The sequence below is a fragment of the Myotis yumanensis genome, unplaced genomic scaffold, assembly GCF_028538775.1.
Source record: "Myotis yumanensis isolate MYYU_CA2020_CCGP unplaced genomic scaffold, mMyoYum1.0.hap1 SCAF_1, whole genome shotgun sequence".
Lineage (NCBI taxonomy): Eukaryota > Metazoa > Chordata > Mammalia > Chiroptera > Vespertilionidae > Myotis > Myotis yumanensis.
The window spans coordinates 106,052,948-106,072,906 of NW_027223752.1; the positions used below are offsets into that span (position 1 = coordinate 106,052,948).

The 19,959-nt window shown below is 43.0% G+C and overlaps 1 protein-coding gene across 1 annotated transcript in view; it reads left to right on the top strand.

Moving 5' to 3' along the window:
* Nucleotides 1–19,959, top strand: part of CCDC7 (coiled-coil domain containing 7) — a 180,018-nt gene that overhangs the window by 39,031 nt on the left and 121,028 nt on the right. Inside the window, exons 4-5 of the mRNA XM_070415866.1 lie at nucleotides 14,772–14,792; nucleotides 18,359–18,391. Coding sequence (XP_070271967.1) covers nucleotides 14,772–14,792; nucleotides 18,359–18,391 — 54 coding nt within the window. The remainder of the gene's footprint in view (nucleotides 1–14,771; nucleotides 14,793–18,358; nucleotides 18,392–19,959) is intronic.

Genomic DNA, 19,959 nt, shown 5'->3' on the forward strand with positions numbered 1-19,959 from the left:
CCTGTGGTATATTGCCAGCAGGGTGCACTGACACACTCTGAAGGGCCCTGGCACTGAAGCCACTGGATTGCAGTGTCTGTGGGCAGCTATCCCAGAAGAGGGAATTCAGCGTTTCTACAGCCCAGCAGTGCACCCCTGTTTGTTTAAGTGCACGACCAGCAGGGCTCGCAGCGGGGCCCCAGGGCTGCCTGTGGAGTGGTGGTCTTGGGAGACCTGCATGCTGGAAAAGCATGCACCTGTAGTGTCCAGAGTTCTGCAGCTGTGGGGTGGGGAAACTCAGATTTTGCTGATGCACTTGTGGTGGATAGGCTCGCGTTCCCCGTAGAGGCACACACAGGAGACCTGCAGCGAGTTTGCTAGCGCAGGCGCACTGAAGCACTCTGAAGGGCCCTGGTAAGCTTTGGGCAGGAATCCAGGATGGGTGAATTCCAAACTACTACTGCCCAGGGGAGTGTGTCCCTATTAATCCAAGATCGGACCCAGCAGAGGCTCACCACAGCTTCCCCAAAGTGCTCTGTGGATAGATGGTCTCAGGGGGAGTGAGCAACTGTGCCCGGTGCTGATCTCTGACGCACTCTGTGGGGCCCTGGCGCTGAGGGGCCCTGGTGCTTAAGTTGCGCAGCTGGGTGTGTGGGGGCAGTTATTCAGGCAGAGGGAATTCAGAATTTCTACTGGGTGGCAGTGAGCCTGTGTCTGTACAAAATCACACCCAGCTGAGTCTCCCAGTGACTCCTAAGAGGAGTCTATGGAGTGGTGGGCCTCAGAGGCCTGGCACTGGAGAGGTGCGAACGAACAAACGCGCCCATGCAATGTGAGAGGTCTGCCGCTGGGGAATGGGAGGCTGCACCTACTGCTTTTCTCCTTTGGCCCAGAGTCCCAGAGTCTGTGGGTGTGGCTGCAGGATTTTGGTTGGAGTGGCTGCCGGGTCACAGGCAGTGTCCAAGGTCTGTCTGGGTGAAGGTGCTGCTGAGTTCCTAGAAGAGGCCGTTCTCCCCTTTAAGATGGTGTGGGCTCCGTGCCCGGGTCCGCGGGATGCCGCAGCGGTGGTAGTTTCTCCGTGTCCCAGAGAGCCTGGTCTGTCAGCCTCTGCTGCTCCTGCTGGATTTAACTGTCCCTCACTCACTCACACACACACTCTCCATTCATCCCCTCACTCACTCACTTCCTATCCCTCACCTCTGTCCTGCCAGCTGCCATATTTTCCCATCCTTTCTATCCTTTTTAATCTAATTTTATTTTGGGGATATATAGAATCCTATATAATAAAAGGGTAATATCCAAATTGACCCTAACAGCAGAATGACTGGGAATGACTGGTCACTATGACATACACTGACCACCAGGGGGCAGATGCTCAATGCAGGAGCTTCCCCCTGGTGGTCAGTGCACTCCCACAGGGGGAGCTCTGCTCAGCCACAAGCCAGGCTGAAGGCTGCCATCACAGCAGTGGTGGTGGTGGGAGCCTCTCCCGCCTCCTCAGCAGCGCTACGGATGTCCGACTGCAGTTTAGGCCTGTTCCCGGCTGGCAAGTGGACATCCTCCGAGGGCTCCCAGGCTGCCAGAAGGATGTCTAACTGCCAGCTTAGGCCTGATCCCCCAGGGAGCAGGTCTAAGCCAACAGGTGGACATCCTTCGAGAGGTCCCAGACTGCAAGAGGGCACAGACCGGGCTGAGGGACCCCCCCGAGTGCACAAATTTTTGTGCACCAGGCCTCTAGTATTAATATATTTGAAGAAGTAAAAAGTAATGCAAATGGTATAGTTACAAAAGTATCATCCACTGCCCCCCCCCATATACCTCTTTTTCTTGCATTCCTCAGCCCCTTTTCTTTCTCTTGTTGGTAACCAGCTTCATTATTTTTGATTTATCTTTCTTATATTTCTCTTTTAAAAGACAAGTATTTATCTATTTCTGCAGTTGTTCCTCCTCTGTTTGTTTCAAATATATATATTTTTGCTCTAGTCATTCTATTATCCTATCTAATAAAAGAGAAACATGGTAATTAGCCATACCTCTGCTACCCTTCCCATTGGCTAATCAGGGTGATATGCAAATTAACTGCCAGCCAAGATGGCGGCCGGCAGCCAGGCAGCTTAAAGCTAACAGGAGGCTTGCTTGCTCCAGTGACTGTGGACTCCAACATTCCCCGCTGACTTGCCGGCCTCTCAGCTGCAACTCTAAGCAACTATGTTGCAAATATAGAAGCTAAACAAAACCCCAGAAACCTGCTTTAGTCAGCCGGGTATCAGCCAGCTGGACCGCAACATTGTATCAAATACAGAAGGTAAACAAAGGCCAGAAAGCTGGTTTCAGCAGCCGTGGCCTCAGAGCTAAAGCTGGCCAAGAATAAAAAAAAAAAAAAGAAAAAAAGGAGCGGTTGGGAGCTTCAGTCACCCGCCAGCCTGAAAACGGCCCTCAGCCCCTCAGCCAGACTGGCCAGGCACCCCATGGGGGACCCCCACCCTGATCCAGAACACCCTTCAGGGAAAACCAGCCAGCCCCCACCGGTGAACCAGGCCTCTATTCTATATAGTAAAATGGTAATATGCCTCCTGGCACCGGGATCAGCAGAGCCGCGAGGACTCCCGGCACCGGGATCAGTGTGACAGGGGGCAGCGCCCAAACCCCCTGATCGCCCTGCGGCTCTGTGTGTGACAGGGTGCAGTGCCCTAACCCCCTGATCGGCCCTGCTCTGGGTGTGACAGGGTGCAGTGCCCCAACCCCCTGATCGGCCCTGCTCTGTGGGTGACAGGGGGGAGCTCCCCAAACCCCTGATGGGCCCTGCTCTGTGTGTGACAGGGTAGAGCCGCAACCTCCCCATCGGCCCTGCCCTGAGTGTGACAGTGGTGGTGCCCCAACCCCTTGATCGGCCCTGCTGTGTGGGTGATAGAGGGCGGACCCCAACCCCCTGATCTGCCCTGCTCTGTGTGTGACAGGGCGTGGTGCCCCAACTCCCCTATCGGCCCTACTCTGTGAGTGACAAGGGGGAACTCCTCAACCCCCTGATTGGCCCCTCCTGTGCATGACAGGGGGGAGCTCCTCAACCCCCTGATGGGCCCTGCTCTGTGCATGACAGGGGGGAGCTCCCCAACCCCCTGATGGGCCCTGCTCTGTGCGTGACAGGGGGGAGCTCCTCAACCCCCTGATCGGCCCTGCTCTGTGTGTGACAGGGTACGGAGCCCCAACCCCCTTGAGGGGCCCTGCTCTGTGCATGACAGGGGACAGCACCCCAACCCCCTGATCCGCCCTGCTGTGTGTGTGACAGGGGGGAGCTCCTCAACCCCCTGATTGGCCCTGCTCTGTGCGTGACAGGGAGGAGCTCCCCACCCCCCTGATCGCCCTGCGGCTCTGTGTGTGACAGGGTATGGAGCCCCAACCGCCCTGATGGGCCCTGCTCTGTGCATGATAGGGGGCAGCGTCCCAACCCCCTCATCAGCCCTGCTCTGTGCGTGACAGGGGGTGGCGCCGCAACCTCCCTATCGACCCTGCCTTGAGTGTGACAGGGGGCGGTGCTCCAATCCCCCAATCGGCCCTACCTTGAGCATGACTAGGGGTGGCATCGCAACCTCCCGATCGATCTGCCCTGCTCTGTGCATGACAGGGGGCGGTGCCCCAACTCCCCAATCGGCCCTGCTCTGAGCCCGACCAGGGGCTGCACCTAGGGATTGGGCGTGCCCTCTGCCACCCGGGAGCAGGCCTAAGCCAGCAGGTCATTATCTCCTGAGGAGTCCCAGACTGTGAGAGGGCACAGACCATGCTGAGAGACCCCCTCTCCCCCGCCCGAGTGCACAAATTTTGTGCACCAGGCCTCTAGTTATCATATATTAAAATTCTGCATACCTCTGTGTCTATTCCTGGTGTCTCGTATTTACTCTGTTAGTTGATCTATTCATGTCCCACATTGTGTTAATTATAATAAAAGTAATTATAATGTTTTAATACCTTTCAGAACTAACTCATCTTTCCTTACATTCTTGCTTTTTAGTGTTTTGTTAGCTGTAGTGAATTGAGTTGTGGACCCCAAAGGAATATGTCTAAGTCCTCATCCCCATTACCTATAAGTGTAACTTTATTTTGAAACGAAGGTCTTTGCATATGCAATTAAGGGTCTTGAGATGAGATTATTTTAAGTTTTTCTTTCTAAATTTAATAACAAGTATCCCACCCTAGCTGGTTTTGCTCAGTGGATAGTGCATTGGCTTGGTCCCTGGTTCGATTCTGGTCAAGGGCACATGCCTGGGTTATGGGCTCAAGCCCCAGAAGGGGGCATGCAGGAGGCATCCAATCAATGATTCTCTCTCATCATTGATGTTTCTATCTCTCTCTCTCCCTTTCCCTTCATCTCTGGAATCAATAAAAATGTATACAATTTTTGAAAAGTATCCTTATAAGAGATAGAAGAGAAAAAGCCACAGAGGACAAGGTCATGTGAAGACAGAAACAGAAACTGGAGTTATGTATCTATAAGCCAAGGAATACTTAGACCCCTCAGAAACTGGAAAGAGGCAAGAAACAAAAGCTCCCCTTGAGCTTCTACATGTCAGAATAGGTAGTATATAAGTTTCCAAGGACTGCCAAAACAAATTCCTGCAAACTTGGTGGTTTAAAACAAAAATACATTCTCTCACATTTCTGGAGGACAAGAACTTCAAAATCAGTGCTTCAGTAGAGCTCATATAATATTGTTTTTAAAGAGTGTTTTGTTTTCTCCATATAGAAAAATGGAAACGTTTAAATGTTTATTTCTAATGTTTTACTTTTTTGTTGCTAGTCATGCACCACATAATGACATTTTAGTAAATGATAGAACGCACATACAATGGTGGTTCCGTAAGATTATAATGGAGATTTACTGTACCTTTTCTAGGTTTAGACATACAAATACTAACCATTGTATTACATTTTCTAGTGCAGTAACATGCTGTATCGATTTTGTGTAGTAGGCTAAATCACCAATTAGTTATGGTGTATGATCTTTTTAATGTATTGCTGCATTGGATTTCCTAATATTTTGCTGAGGATTATAGTGGTTATGTTCATCAGGCTTATTGGCCTGTAATTCTCTTTCTTTGTAGTGCCTTTATCTGGTTTTGGAATTAGGCTAATTCTAGCCTCATAAAGAGCTTCCTCTTGGAGTTTTGGAATAGTTCGAGGAACATAGGTATTAGTTCTTTTTTGAATGTTTATGAAAACTCCCCTGTTAAGTCATCTGAATCAGAGCTTTTGTTTGTTGGGAGTTTTTTTTTTTATTATTATTGCTTCAACTTCATCAGTAGTTAGTGGTCTATTTAGCTTTTCTGATCCTTCCTGATTGAGTTTTGGAAGATTATATTGTTCTGGGGATATGTCCATTTCATACAGGTTGTCTAGTGTGTTTGAATATAGTTGCTCATAGTATTTTTAATGATCTTTTGTATTTATGTAGGGTCAGTTGTTACTTTGCCTTTTTCATTTCTGATTTTGTTTATTTGAGTCCTCTTTTTGTTTCTCAATGAGTCTGACTAAAGGTTCATTAACCTTTATTATATTTTCAAAGAACCAGCTCTTGGTTTTATTGATCATTTGAATTGTTTTGTTTTGTTGTTTGTTTTTTTTGTCTCTATGTCACTTATTTCCACTCAGATATTTATTATTTCCTCCCTTATACTTAATCTGGGCTTTTTTTGTTCTCTTCCTAATTCTTTTAGCTGTAAGGTTAGATAGTTTATTAGAAGTTTTTCTTGATTTTTGATGTAGGCTTGTAATGCCATGGACTTCTCTCTCAGGACTGCTTTCACTGTGTTCCATAGACTTTGTATTGTTGTGTGTTCATTTTTATTTTTTTCCAGGAAGTTTATGATTTCTTCCTTGATCTCATTGGTAACCCATTCATTGTTTAATAACATGCGATTTAATCTCCATGTGTTTGAATGTTTTTGATTGTTTTTATTATAGTTGATTTCTAATTTTATGCCGTTGTGATCCAAGAAGATGCTTGATATGATATCAGTCTTTTTAAACTTGTAGAGACTTAGTTTGTGTCCTAACATGTGGTCTGTCTTTGAAAGTGTCCCATGTGCACTTAAGAAGAATTTGTATTCTGTATCTTTGGAGTGAAGTGTTTTATATATAAATTAATTCCATCTGATCTAGTGTGCCACTTAGAATCACTGTTTACTTGTTGATTTTTTTGTCTAGAAGATATATATATATATATATAAGTGATGTCAGTGAAGTGTTAAAGTCCCCGACTATGATTGTATTGCTTTCCATCTCCTTTAAAATCCTCCAGAAGGTTTTTAATGTGCTTGTGTGCTCTTGTATTCAGTGCATATATGTTTACCAGAGTTACTAGTGTATTCTCTTGTTGTATCAATCCCTTTAGCATTGTGAAGTGGCCTTTATTTTCTCTTTTATGGACTTCACTTTGAAGTCTATTTTGTCAGATATGAGCATTATTACTGCAGCTTTTTTGCTAGTATTTTTCATTTCCATTTGCCTGGAAAAATATTTTCCATCTCTTCAGTCTCATCCTGTGTCAGTCTTTTGTTCTGAGTTAGGTTTCCTGTAGACAACATATATATGGGCCATGTTTTTTTATCCAGAGCCATTTGCATTTAAGGTTATTATTGATAGGTACTTATTTGTTGCCATTCTTATTCCTTATGCCTGTGTTATTCTCTTTCCCTCTATTTCTTTTTCTTTCAACATTCCCTTTAGCATTTCTTACAGTGCTGGCTTGGTGGTAATAAATTCTTTAAGTCTTTTTTGGTCTGCAAATCTTTTTATTTCACCTTTGTATTTGAAAGATAGCCTTGTTGGATAGAGTAGTCTTGGGTTCAGTCCTTTGGTTTTCATTACTTTGTATACTTCAGGCCACTCCCTTCTGGCCTGAAGTGTTTCTATTGCAAAATCAGCTGACAGCCTAATGGGAACTTTCTTTCTGGTAACGCTCTGTCTCTGTCTTGTAGCCTTTAAGATTAGTTCATTGTTTTTAATGTTTACTCTATTTATTATTATGTGCATAGGTGTGGGTCTTTTGGGATTAATCTTCATTGGGACTCTGTATTTCCTGAACTTGAGTGACTTAAAAAAATTTTTTTTCTTTATTGATTAAAGTATTACATATGTGTCCTTATCGCCCCATTGCCACCCCACCCCCAGTATCTCCACTCATGCTCTGACCCGCCTGGTGTCTGTGTTCATTGGTTATGCTTATATGCATGTATACAAGTCCTTTGGTTGATCTCTCCCCCTTACCCCCACCCTCCCCTACCTTCCCTCTGAGGTTTGATGGTCTGGTTGATGCTTCTCTGTCTCTGGATCTGTTTTTGTTCATCAGTTTATGTTGTTCATTATATTACACAAATGAGGGAGATCATGTGATATTTATCTTTTCTGACTGATGTATTTCACTTAGCATAATGCTCTCTAGGACCATCCATGCTGTTGCAAATGGTAGGAGTCTCTTCCTTTTTACAGTATGTAGTATTCCATTGTGTAGATGTACCACAGTTTTTTAGTCCACTCATCCGCTGATGGACACTTAGGCTATTTCCAAATCTTAGCTATTATAAATTGTGCTGCTATGAACATAGCAGTGCATATATCCTTTCTGATTGGTGTTTCTAGTTTCTTGGGATATATTCCTAAAAGTGGTATCACTGAGTCAAATGGGAGTTCCATTTTTAGTTTTTTGAGGAAACTCCATACTGTTTTCTACAGTGGCTTCACCAGTCTTCATTCCCACCAGCAGTGCACGAGTGTTCTTTTTTCTCTGCATCTTCGCCAGCACTTGTCATTTGTTGATTTGTTGATGATAGCCATTCTGACAGGTGTGAGGTGGTACCTCATTGTCATTTTGATTTGCTTCTCTCAGATGATTAATGACTTTGAGCATATTCTCATATGTCTCTCAGCCTTATATATGTCCTCTTTCAAGAAGTGTCTATTTAGGTCTGTTGCCCATTTTTTGATTGGGTTGCTTATCTTCCTTTTGTTAAGTTGTATGAGTTCCCTGTAAATGTTGGAGATTAAACCCTTATTGGAGATCACATTGCAAATATGTTCTCCCATGCACTGGGCTTTCTTGTTGTTTTGTTGATGGATTCTTTTGCTGTGCAGAAGCTTTTTATTTTGATGTAGTCCAACTTGTTTATTTTCTCTCTAGTTTCCATTTACCTAGGAGCTGTATCAATGAAGATATTGCTTGGGCATATGTCTGAGATTTTGCTGCCTGTGGATTCCTCTAAGGTTTTTATGGTTTCCCATCTTATGTTTAAGTACTTTATCCATTTTGAGTTTACCTTTGTGTGTGGTGTAAGTTGGTGGTCTAGTTTCATTTCTTTGCATGTATCTGTCCAATTTTCCCAACACCATTTATTGAAGAAACTATTTTGACTCCATTGTATGCTCTTGCCTCCTTTTGTCAAATATTAATTGAGCATAGTGGTTTGGGTTGATTTCTGGGCTCACTACTCTATTCCATTGATCAATATGTTTGTTCCTGTGCCAGTATCAGGCAGTTTTGAGAACAGTGGTTTTGTAATACAGCTTGATATCTGGTATTGAGATCCAACCTACTTTGTTCTTCTTCCTCAGGATTGCTGCAGCTATTTGGGGTCTTTTTTATTCCAGATGAATTTTTTTTGAGTTCGTTCTAGGTCTGTGAAATATGCTGTTGGTATTTTAATGGGGATTGCATTGAATCTGTAGATTGCTTTGGGTAGTATGGACATTTTAATGATGTTGATTCTACCAATCCATGAACACGGTATGTTCTTCCATCTGTTTATGTCTTCATCTATCTCTTTTTTCAGTGTCCTGTAGTTTTCTGAGTACAGGTCTTTACCTCCTTAGTTAAGTTTATTCCTAGGTATCTTATATTTTTTGGTGCGATGGTAAATGGGATTGCTTTCTTAGTCTCACTTTCTGTCAGTTCACTATTGGTGTATAAAAATGCCATAGATTTCTTGGCGTTAATTTTGTATCCTGCTATATTGCTGAATTAATTTATTAAGTCTAATAATTTTTTGATGGGGTCTTTAGGTTTTCTATGTACAGTATTGTGTCATCTGCGAATAATGACAGTTTTATTTATTCTTTTCCAATTTGGATACCTTTTATTTCTTCTTCTTGTATAATTGCTATGGCTAGCACTTCCAGCACTATGTCAAACAGGAGTGGTGAAAGTGGGCATCCCTGTCTCATTCCTGTTCTTAGGTGAAATGGTTTTAGTTTATGCCCATTGAGTATGATGTTGGCTGTCGGTTTGTAATATATTGCTTTTATTATGTTGAAGTATGACCCATCTATTCCCACTTTGCTGATGGTTTTTATCAAGAAGGGTTTTGGATTTTGTCAAATGCTTTTTCTGCATCAATTGATATGACTGTGATTTTTATCTCTCAATTTGTTTTTGTGATGTATCACGTTTATTGATTTGTGGATATTGTGCCATCCTTGCATCCCTGGGATAAATCTTATTTGGTCATGGTGTCTGATCTTTCTGATGTAATACTGGATCCGATTTGCTAGAATTTTGTTGAGGATTTTGGCATCTATGTTCATGAGGGATATTGGCCTGTAATTCTCTTTCTTTGTGTTGTCTTTATCTGGTTTTGGGATTAGGGTAATATTGGCTTCATAGAATGAGCTTGGAAGTGTTCCTTCCTCTTCTATTTTTTGGAATAGTCTGAGGAGGATAGGTTTTATTTGTTCTTTGAATGTTTGGTAAAAATCCCCTGTGAAGCCATCTGGTCCAGGGCTTTTGTTTGCTGTCAGCTTTTTGATGACTGCTTCAATTTCCTCCCTAGTTATCGGCCAATTGAGATTTTTAGATTCTCCCTGATTGAGTTTTGAAAGGTTGCATTTTTCTAAGAATATGTCCATTTCTTCTAGGTTGTCTTGTTTGTTAGAATAGAGTTGTTCATGGTATTTTATTTTATTTTATTTTTAACAATCATTTCTATTTCTGTGGGGTCTGTTGTTATTTCGCCTCTTTCATTTCTGATTTTGTTTATTTGGGTCCTCTGCTTCCTGGATAGATGTTCATCAGTCATGTTTATCCTTTCAAAGAACCAGCTCTTGGTTTCATTGATTGTTTGTATTGTTATTTTTTGCTATGTCATTTACTTCTGCTCTGATCTTTATTATCTGCTTCCCTCTGCTCACTCTGGGCTTTTCTTGTTGCTCTCTTTCTAATTCTTTAAGTTGTAGAGTTAGATGATTTATTACTATTTTTTCTTTTTCTTTTCTTTTTTTTTAAATGTAGGCTTGTAGAGCTCTAAATGTTTCTCTCAGGACTGCTTTCACTGTGTCCCATATATTTTGGATTGTTGTGTTTTCATTTTTATTCATTTCCAGGATGTTTTTAATTTCTTCTTTGATCTCTTTAGTAACCCAGTCATTGTTTAATACCATGCTATTCATCTTCCAAGTGTTTGAATTTTTTTGATTGTCTTCATTGTAGTTTATTTCTAATATTATGCCATTGTAGTCTGAGAAGATGCTTGATATAATTTCAATCTTCTTGAATTTAGAGAGACTTTGCCTGTGACCCACTATGTGGTTTATCTTTGAAAATGTCCCATGCACACTTGACAAGAATGTATATTCCATGGCTTTGGGGTGAAATGTTCTGAAGATGTCAATTAAGTCCATCTGATCGAGTGAGTCATTTAGGATTGCTGTTTCTTTGCTGATTTTTTGTCTAGATGACTTATCCAGTTATGTTAGTGGGGTATTAAAGTCCTCTACTATGATTGTATTGTTGTTGATCTCTCCCTTGATATCTTTGAGGAGTTTTTTGTGTGTATTTGGGTGCTTCTGCATTGGGTGTATATATGTTTACCAGGGTTATATCCTCTTGTTGTATCAATGGCCTTCAGTTTGAGGTCTATTTTCTCAGAAATAGGTACTGCTACCCCAGTTTTTTTTCCCTTTTCTTTTGCCTGGAAGATATTTTTCCATCCCTTCACTTTCAGTCTGTATGAGTCCCTTGTTCTAAGGTGGGTCTCTTGAGGACAGCATACATATGGGTCATGTTTTCTTATCTATTCAGCCACTTGATGTCTTTGATTGGAGCATTTAGTCCCTTTTCATTTCAAGTTATTATTGATAGACTAGGGGCCCAGTGCATGAATTTGTTCACCTTGAAAAGAACTGTGGACTGTGAGGCTACGATGGGCACAGTGACAGGTCTCAGCCCATCCTCCTCGCCCCCATCTAGCCCTCCCACCTTGGCCTCCGGTCCCCTGTCTGCTGGCTGCCCCGCTCCCACTGCCGCTGCTCCCACGTGCTGAGGGAGCTGGCCCCACTCGCACCCACTGATGGCACAAAGTGATTGGGGCTAGCACGAGCAGCAGGTGCAAATGGCGGCTGCTGCCCCAGTTACCCCTCAGGAGCAGGTGGAGGTGGAGAAACCCTCAGAGGCGATGGAGGCTGGCAGCCTGTCTGCTGATGGCACCAAGCGATCAGGTCCAGCACCAGGCACCGAACGGTGGGTGCGAGTGGCGGCTCCAGTGCCAGCAGCGGGTGCGAGCGCTGGGCAGGACCATGGTGCGCAGGAGCAAAGGATTTTCACTAACCACCAGAGGCTCACCCTGATGACAGCGACCAGCACCCCACCTTGGTCTGGTGCCGCCACTCACCTGCTCCACCATCCTGCTGTGGCCAACTCCTGTCATGTTTTGCACATGCCCCCTGGTGGTCAGCACATGTCATAGTGACCAGTTGTTTGGTTTTTCCAGTTCCACCATTCAGTCTATTTGCATATTAGCCTTTTATTATATAGGATACTTGTTTGTAGCCATTTTTATTTTTTTGTGTCTGTGTTCCTTCTTCCCTTTTTATTTCTTCTTTTTACACCAGTCCCTTTAGCATTTCTTGCATTGCTGACTTGGTAGTGATAAATTCCCTTAGCCTTTCTTTTTGTCTGTGAAGCTCCTTATTCCCCCTTGAATTTTGAATGAAAGCCTTGCTGGATAGAGTATTCTTGGATTCAGTCCTTTGCTTTGCATCACTTTGCAAATTTCCATCCATTCTTTTCTGGCCTGGTGTGTTTCTGTTGAGAAAGCATTTGATAATCTAATGGGAAATCCCTTGTACATAACTTTCTGTCTCTTTCTTGCAGCCTTTATGATTTTCTCTTTGTCTTGAATGTTTGCCATCATAATTATGGTGTGTCTCAGTGTGGGTCTTTTCGGATTCATTTTGTTTGGGACTCTCTGTACTTGTGTGACTTTCTTGCTCACATCAGGGAAGTTTTCTTACATTATTTCTTCCAATAGGTTTTCTAATCCTTGTTCCTCTTCCTGTCATTCTGGCACCCCTATTATTCATAAGTTGCTTCGTTTCATGTTGTTCCAAAGCTCCCTTAGGCTCCCCTCCTATCTTTTAATTTTTTTCTCCAATTGCAGTTCAGTTTGGGTATGTTTTGCTTCATTCTCTTCTAATTCACTACACACGACCACACAGTCCCCTTTCACTCCCTCACTCACACCCTCTCCCTTATTGCTGCCATCTTCCTGCCTCTATAGTTGTAATAGTATTTTTTACTATTATTCTTTTCTCATTAATTTCTACTTTTTAAGTTATTTTTTCATCTTTATTGTTGAAAGTATTACATAGGTCCCCATTTTCCCCCATTGTCCCCTTCTAGCCTGCTCTTCCCCTTCCCCCACCCTTTACTACTATATTGTCTGTGTCCATGGGTTATGCTTTTTTTCTTTAGTATTTTCTACTTAAAATTAAATTTAATGGGGTGACATTGGTTAATAAAATTATATAGGTTTCAAGTATACATTTGTATGATACATGGTCTGCATGTTGTATTATTTCCTTATGTTATCTTTTCATTTATTTTTTCTAATGTTTTGAGTTTTACTTTATTTGATTTTTGTGTTGATATTTTTGGGGCTATGAGTTTTCCACTGATCAATGCTATACATTATAATATTCATTGTTTTAGTTATTATTAGTTTTCAGAAATTCTGTAATTTCTATTCCCTATTCACTTAAGAATTGTTCAGTAATATCCTAATGGAAGGTCCTTTTTGATTACATTTTTACAGTCCAATTTTATTGTGTTGTGATCAAGGAGTGTTGTTTGTAACATTGCCACTTTATATAACCTACTGGTTTTCTTTATGTCTTAGTATACAACCTAATTATGTGATTTTTATTTCCATGTGCACTTGAAAGAAGGTATGTTTTCTATTGTTTGAGTATAGTCCGGGCCTGTCAGAATGTATTTCGTATATTCTACTTTATTACATTGTTTCTACTTTATTACATTGTTCGCTTTTTAAAATAATATAATTTATTTTTTTGTCTACTAAACCTGTCTTAAATTGTTTTATATAGGTGATTATGTTACTTGGTATATAGATACTCTTAAATGTGTTATCTTCATTGTGGAATGTGAGTTTTAACATTATAAAGCATCCTTATTTGTCCAGAGAAATGCTGTTTTGGTTTAATATTTTCTTTTGGGGTAGTATCTCCCACTTTCTTAGTAATTCCATTTTTGTGATGAATATTTGTCCATCTTATTTTTAACTTTTTGAATCATTGCATTTGAGGTGTGTTTTTTTAAAATATATTTTTATTATTGATTTCAGAGAGGAAGGGAGAGAGAAAGAGAAATAGAAACATCAATGATGGGAGGGAACCATTGACTGGCTGCCTCCTGCATGCTGGGATCAAGACTGAAGCATGTGCCCTGACTGGGAATTGAATCATGACCTCTGGGTTCATTGGTCAATGCTCAACCACTGAGCAACACTGACTGGGCTAAGGTGGTGTGTCTTTTATATATAACACAATATTCATTGATTCATGAATCAGTTTGAAAATTCTTTTAATATGCAAGTTATGATCACATTGATATGACTCTCAAATGTTAGCATGCGAAGGAATCTACTGGAGGGCTGGTTTATACACATATTGCTGGCCCTACTTTCAAAGTTTTTGATTTAGTAGGCTGAAATGAGGCCTGAGAATTTGCATTGGTAACAAATCTGGTTGTTTAGGTCTTGGGTTCACACTTTTTGAACCATTGATCTATAGTTAGTGTTGCAGAAGGGAAACTTTAGGCTATCCTGATTTTTTTGTTTTGTTAAGTAATGTTTCTTCTGCCTGAATGCATGTAGTAATATTTTTATTTAATTGTTTATGTCAAAACTTTTATCTCCGATAGTGTTTTTTTTTGTGGCAAGTGTAATCATTTTAGCATTTCATTTTCTAAGTGGTAAATATTGATATTTTAGACTGTGTGATTGGTTTTGTATATTTAGTTTCTCTTACAAGCTCCTATACCAGATCTTTGCATTTTCTGTTAAAAATATTTAGTAGTAGTATTTTATATTTTGATTTTTAGGCCCTTTAGCAGAAAAATATTATATTAAAGAGGTAATGTGTGGTAAGGTAATTCTTGCTTTTCATTATTGTACTTTTTGCTATATGAAAAAATAATGCTCTTTTGAGATGAATTTAAATTTTATTTTCTAAACCTAAATTAAAAAATATAAAATCATATATGTAAACTATTTTGGGATTTCTTTTAATATAGATCTATAAAGATGGAAATATTTCTATAAAACTAAGTTGTCTATGCAAGATGTATTAAAACCTTTCTATTAATATTAAAATATTGTTATTTTGGATTATAGATTTGTTTAAATAATTTGTACATTTTTGTGATTGAAAATTGCAAGACTTGAATGAAATGTTTTATCACACATTGTGAAGAATTTTATTTTAAAATGTTTAATTACAATTTTATTTTCCAGATTTTGGAATCTCTTTTTAAGGTATGTTCAAAATATTGCAGTTTAAGTTTACTAAAATTAAATACAGAAATACATGTAAATGAAGTTTCTAAGGTTTGAAGTAGTAAAATTCTTTAACTTGCTGATATATATATTTAAAAATTTTATATTACAATTGTATGTTACACTAGCCCTATTCTAAGTCCTAGGATAAATGATGTTTGGTTCATTACTAATTTTTTTATTATTTTTATTTTTTTAATTTTTTTTATTTTAATAATTTTTATTTCTTAAAGTATTACAAAGAGTATTACATATGTCTCCTTTTTTCCCCCCCTTGACATTCCCCCCGCCCCTACCCCCCCACCCCCCCCCCCCGCCCCGTGTCTTGTGTCCATTGGTTAATCTTATATGCATGCATATAAGTCCTTCAGTTGGTCTCTTAATCCCCCCCCCCAACCCTCCCCAGGCTTCCCACTGTAGTTTAACATTCTGTTCAATGTTGCTCTGCTTCTGTATCTACCCCTGTACATCAGTCCATACTGGTCCCCTTTATTTGTCCCAACCTCACTGGAGTAGTCTCAACCTCACCAGGGCCGTCTGAGCCTCACCAGGGCCGTTTCAACCTCACCGGGGCCGTCCCTACCTCACGGGAGCCGTTTCAACCTCACCGGGGTCGTCCCTACCTCACGGGGGCCGTTTCAACCTCACCGGGGTCGTCCATACCTCACGGGGGCCGTTTCAACCTCACCGGGGTCGTCCCTACCACACCGGGGCCGTTTCAACCTGACCGGGGTTGTCCCTACCACACTGGGGCCATTTCGACCTGACCGGGGTTGTCCCTACAGACGGGGGTCGTCCCTACCTCACGGGGGCTGTTTCAACCTCACCGGGGTTGTTCCTACCTCACGGGGGCTGTTTCAACCTCACCGGGGCCGTCCCGACTTCACCAGGGCCGATTCAACCTCACCGGGGTTGTCCCTACCACACCGGGGCTGTTTCGACCTGACCGGGGTCGTCCCTACCTCACGGGGGCCGTTTCAACCTCACCGGGGTCGTCCTGACTTCACCAGGGCCGATTCAACCTCACCGGGGTTGTCCCTACCACACCGGGGCCGTTTCAACCTGACTGGGGTCGTCCCTACCTCACGGGGGCTGTTTCAACCTCACCGGGGTCGTCCCTACCACACTGGGGCCGTTTCGACCTGACCAGGGTCGTCCCTACCTCACGGGGGCTGTTTCAACCTCACCGGGGTCGTCCCTACCTCACGGGGGCCGTTTCAACCTCACCGGGGTCGTCCCTACCACACCGGGGCCGTTTCGACCTGACTGGGGTCGTCCCTACCTCACGGGGGCTGTTTCAACCTCACCGGGGTTGTCCCTACCACACCGGGGCCGTTTCGACCTGACCGGGGTCGTCCCTACCTCACGGGGGCCGTTTCAACCTCACCGGGGTCGTCCCTACCACACCGGGGCCGTTTCGACCTGACCGGGGTCGTCCCTACCTCACGGGGGCCATTTCAACCTCACCGGGGTCGTCCCTACCACACCGGGGCCGATTCAACCTGACCGGGGTTGTCCCTACCACACCGGGGCTGTTTCGACCTGACCGGGGTCGTCCCTACCACACCGGGACCGTTTCAACCTCACCGGGGCCATCCCGACCTCATCGGGGCCATCCCAGCCTTACCAGGGAAACAGGAAGTTTGGCCCTCTGTCCCCTGCCGGCGGCTCCCCACCAGACAAAATCTCCAGGCGTTCCTGGTGGTTGAACATCCAGCACTCCTGCCCTCCACCAAGTGCACAGACTGCCTGTCTGCTGTCCCCCAGCGCCCCACAAGAGACTGGGACCAGTGGGCATGTTTGTGCGCTTGCTGGTACAGCAGTTCCACAGTGCCGGCCGAGTCAGGCCCAGCCCTGGCCGGCCCCGGACCCGACTCTGCCCCCCGATTGCGTCCCTCCCAGATGCAAGGAGCTGAAATCTGCAGCCTGCTGGGATGGGCTCTGTACTTGGTGCCTCTGCACATCCTACTCAGTCTCAATGAGCTTCTTTCTATGCGAGGAGTTGAAATCTGCAGTTTGTTGGGTTGGGCTCTGTACTTGGTGTCACATCCTACTCAGTCTCAATGTTCTTTCTCTCCTTCCAGTTGTAGAGCTTCCACTGGGCCAACTTTCCCATGGTTCTGTATGATAGGTGTTTGTCTGATATTTGGTAGTTTCGATGTTGTTGTGTGAGGTAGCACGCACAGGTCTCTTCCTTATGCCGCCATCCTGGTTCTCTGGGGTCTGCTTCTTGAGTGTGTCTCCCATGGCTGCGAGCAGTTGAAGTCTGCAATTCGTTGGGATAGGCTGCAAAAGCGCAGGTGGGTCTTTTTGTGCACCTGGCACAGCTTGGATGGGGATGTAAATTGATTAGGGCTGAGACTCAGGGAGTCGCCATGGCGGAGCAAATTGCACTGGCTGAGTCTCCGCGGCCCCTTGAATCTCTGCCAGGGCTTTGTGTCCCCCAGTGCCGGCGAGCAGTTGTGCAACAGAGTCTCCCTCGCTTTCTGATGGCTGCAAGGCCGTGCTGCCTCTCCCGGTACGGGTCTGGTGCCTCATGATCCCGCCTGAACCAGCTCAGTGGATTTGAAAGTTTGCAGAAGCAAAGGCGTTTCTACTTGTGAGTCTGGCCCAGCCCAGATGGGAATGTAAATTGCGTAGGGCGGGGTCACAGGGAGTCGCCGGGGCGGAGACTCAGCGGCCCCTTGCCTATCCAGGACTCCAGGACTTTGCGTCCCCCAGTGCCGGCGAGTAGCCGAGCGCCAGAGCCTCCCTCGCTTTCTGACTGCTGGAAGGCCGTGCCGTCTCTCGCCTTGGGGCCTGGGGCCTCAGAGACCCGCCCGAACCAGCTCAGTGGATTTGAGAGTTTGTAAAAGCACAGTCATTCCCTCTTGTGCCTCTGGCACAGCCCTGAGGGTAGGGCGGGGTCACAGGGAGTCGCCAGCGTGGAGGAAATAGCGATGGCGGCGTCTCCGCGCCCCTCGCCTCCCTGGGACACCAGGACTTCTTGTCCCTCAGTGCCGGCGAGCAGTCGCGTGTCAGAGCTTCCCTCGCTCTCCGACCACTGCAAGGCCATGGCCGCCTCTCCCTGTGGGATCTGGGGCCTCAGAGACCCGCCCCGAGCAAGCCCAGAGGATTCGAGGGTTTGTAAAAAACCGAGAATCCATTTGCAGCCCGCGTGGCGTGTGACTGCGTACCTCTGGTTTTGGTGCCTCCGTAGCTCCCACTCAGTCTCACTGCGCTTCTTTCTTTTCCTCCAGTTGTAGATCTCCCACTGGGCCAACTTCCCCATGGTTCTGAGTGGCGGTTGTTTACTTCATAGTTGATAGTTTCAATGATGCTGTGAGAGAGCAGCACACACAGGTCCGCTCCCTACGCCGCCATCTTGGTTCTCCCTCATTACTAATTTTTGATATATGAAAATTCCCTCTCTCTCTCTCTCGCTCTCTCTCTCTCTCTCTCACACACACACATGCATGCATACACACATACCCATTTATTCCATTTCAAAATTTTAACTTGTTAATAATTATTTCTTTTCTGGTCCTTTTTTTTTTTTTTTAAAGTGGTTTCAGCGACAGGTCAATCAAATGGAAGAGGTAAGTAAAACATTTCTTAATTTTTAATTAAATTAATATTTTATCTCATTTATAAACAAATTTGGAGTACAAGTTAAAATTTTTTGAGTAACCATTGGTTAATATTGATTCACATAGAGAAAGAATGAATGGATAGATAAAAGTGTCTCAGGGATTTATACACTACGTTCCTGTATGTATCTGCTATACTCTGAGTTTGGTACATTCTTTCACCTAAAATTGAACAATAGAAATTTAATTATTATTCTTTCCCTAATTTACATAAAATAATATGTGACAAGAGAAAACTTATCAACTTAAAATTATCCTCTATTTAAATAATCATGCATAATATATGCTTACTATTAAATTATATATTCATATTTTAAAAAATGTAATGTTATTTTAATGACTTTTTTGTACTACTTGATTTTCAGGTGCTTTAGTACCAGTTTGAAAACTACTGGTGTCTGTTTTTAGGGGTTTTAAATTCTGTTTTGGAAAGACTTTATGTTATCTGTTTATATAGCAAAATGATTTCTAGAATAGCTTTAGTGATTCATGGAATTATTTTAGTTCTCCCTTGGATACGTTTGTGGCTCAGCCCAATTAAACACTCTTGAAGCCCAGACACTTTAAGTTAAATAGATTTATTTATTTGGGATATAAATTAAAGGTTAAAGTTAGAAATGGAATCCTAGCAGCTTTTTATTATTTTACCTATGGCCCCAGAGTAAACTTTTATGGTCTTGCATTCTTTGCTTCAGATATGGCTGACACTGGAAGAAGATTGGTAGTTGTTCTTTGATTATGGTAGATTGGTCATCATCTTTCCAGAGAAGTAGAATTGGGGTGAAGTTCACTATTTCCCCCCACCCTCTTATAAGATTGGTATTTCTTTGCAATTTGGGTAGTGCAGCTTACCTTTTGCCTTCTTATTTTTGTATCAGCCTCTTTTTATCCTATTTTTTTATACAGTTGTCTCACTCTCTTATTTATACACTTAGTTGTGTCAATGTGTGAGACCCATCCAAAACTCTGGTTTCTCAGTTCCTTGACCGTCTTATCTCTGAAGATCTGTGTCCTTTATTTCTGGCTCCACTTCCAGTCACACTCTAGAGCATACCATTTATCAAATTGTTTTACTTTAAACATTACTAATTCAGGTAACTCATTCTTAAACTAGAAATATCTATCTTTCCAATTATTATTTTAAATACTGTTCTGGCCACTTTTGAAGTCAAGACCACTAGTTCATTTATTCCTCTATCTCCTTGCAGTCTTTTTTTACTCATCTTTCTTCACTTTGGAGACTATGTACTCCATCACAGTGAATTTCTTAATTTCCTAATCTCTTTTACCTCTTTCTTTCTTTTGTTCTTGTTGCACTTATCTAACAAAACAACCCTGAATAAATGTCATTATTCACTCTTTGGGTTTAGCTGTGAAACACTGCTGAGAAAAGTGACATAATAGGTCAGATGCAAAAACTACCTGGAAATTCTATTGCATCTGAAATTGATTTCAACCTTTTTCAGACATCATCTCAAACTCACCCACTTTGTCCCATTTTCATCTTCACTTTCACC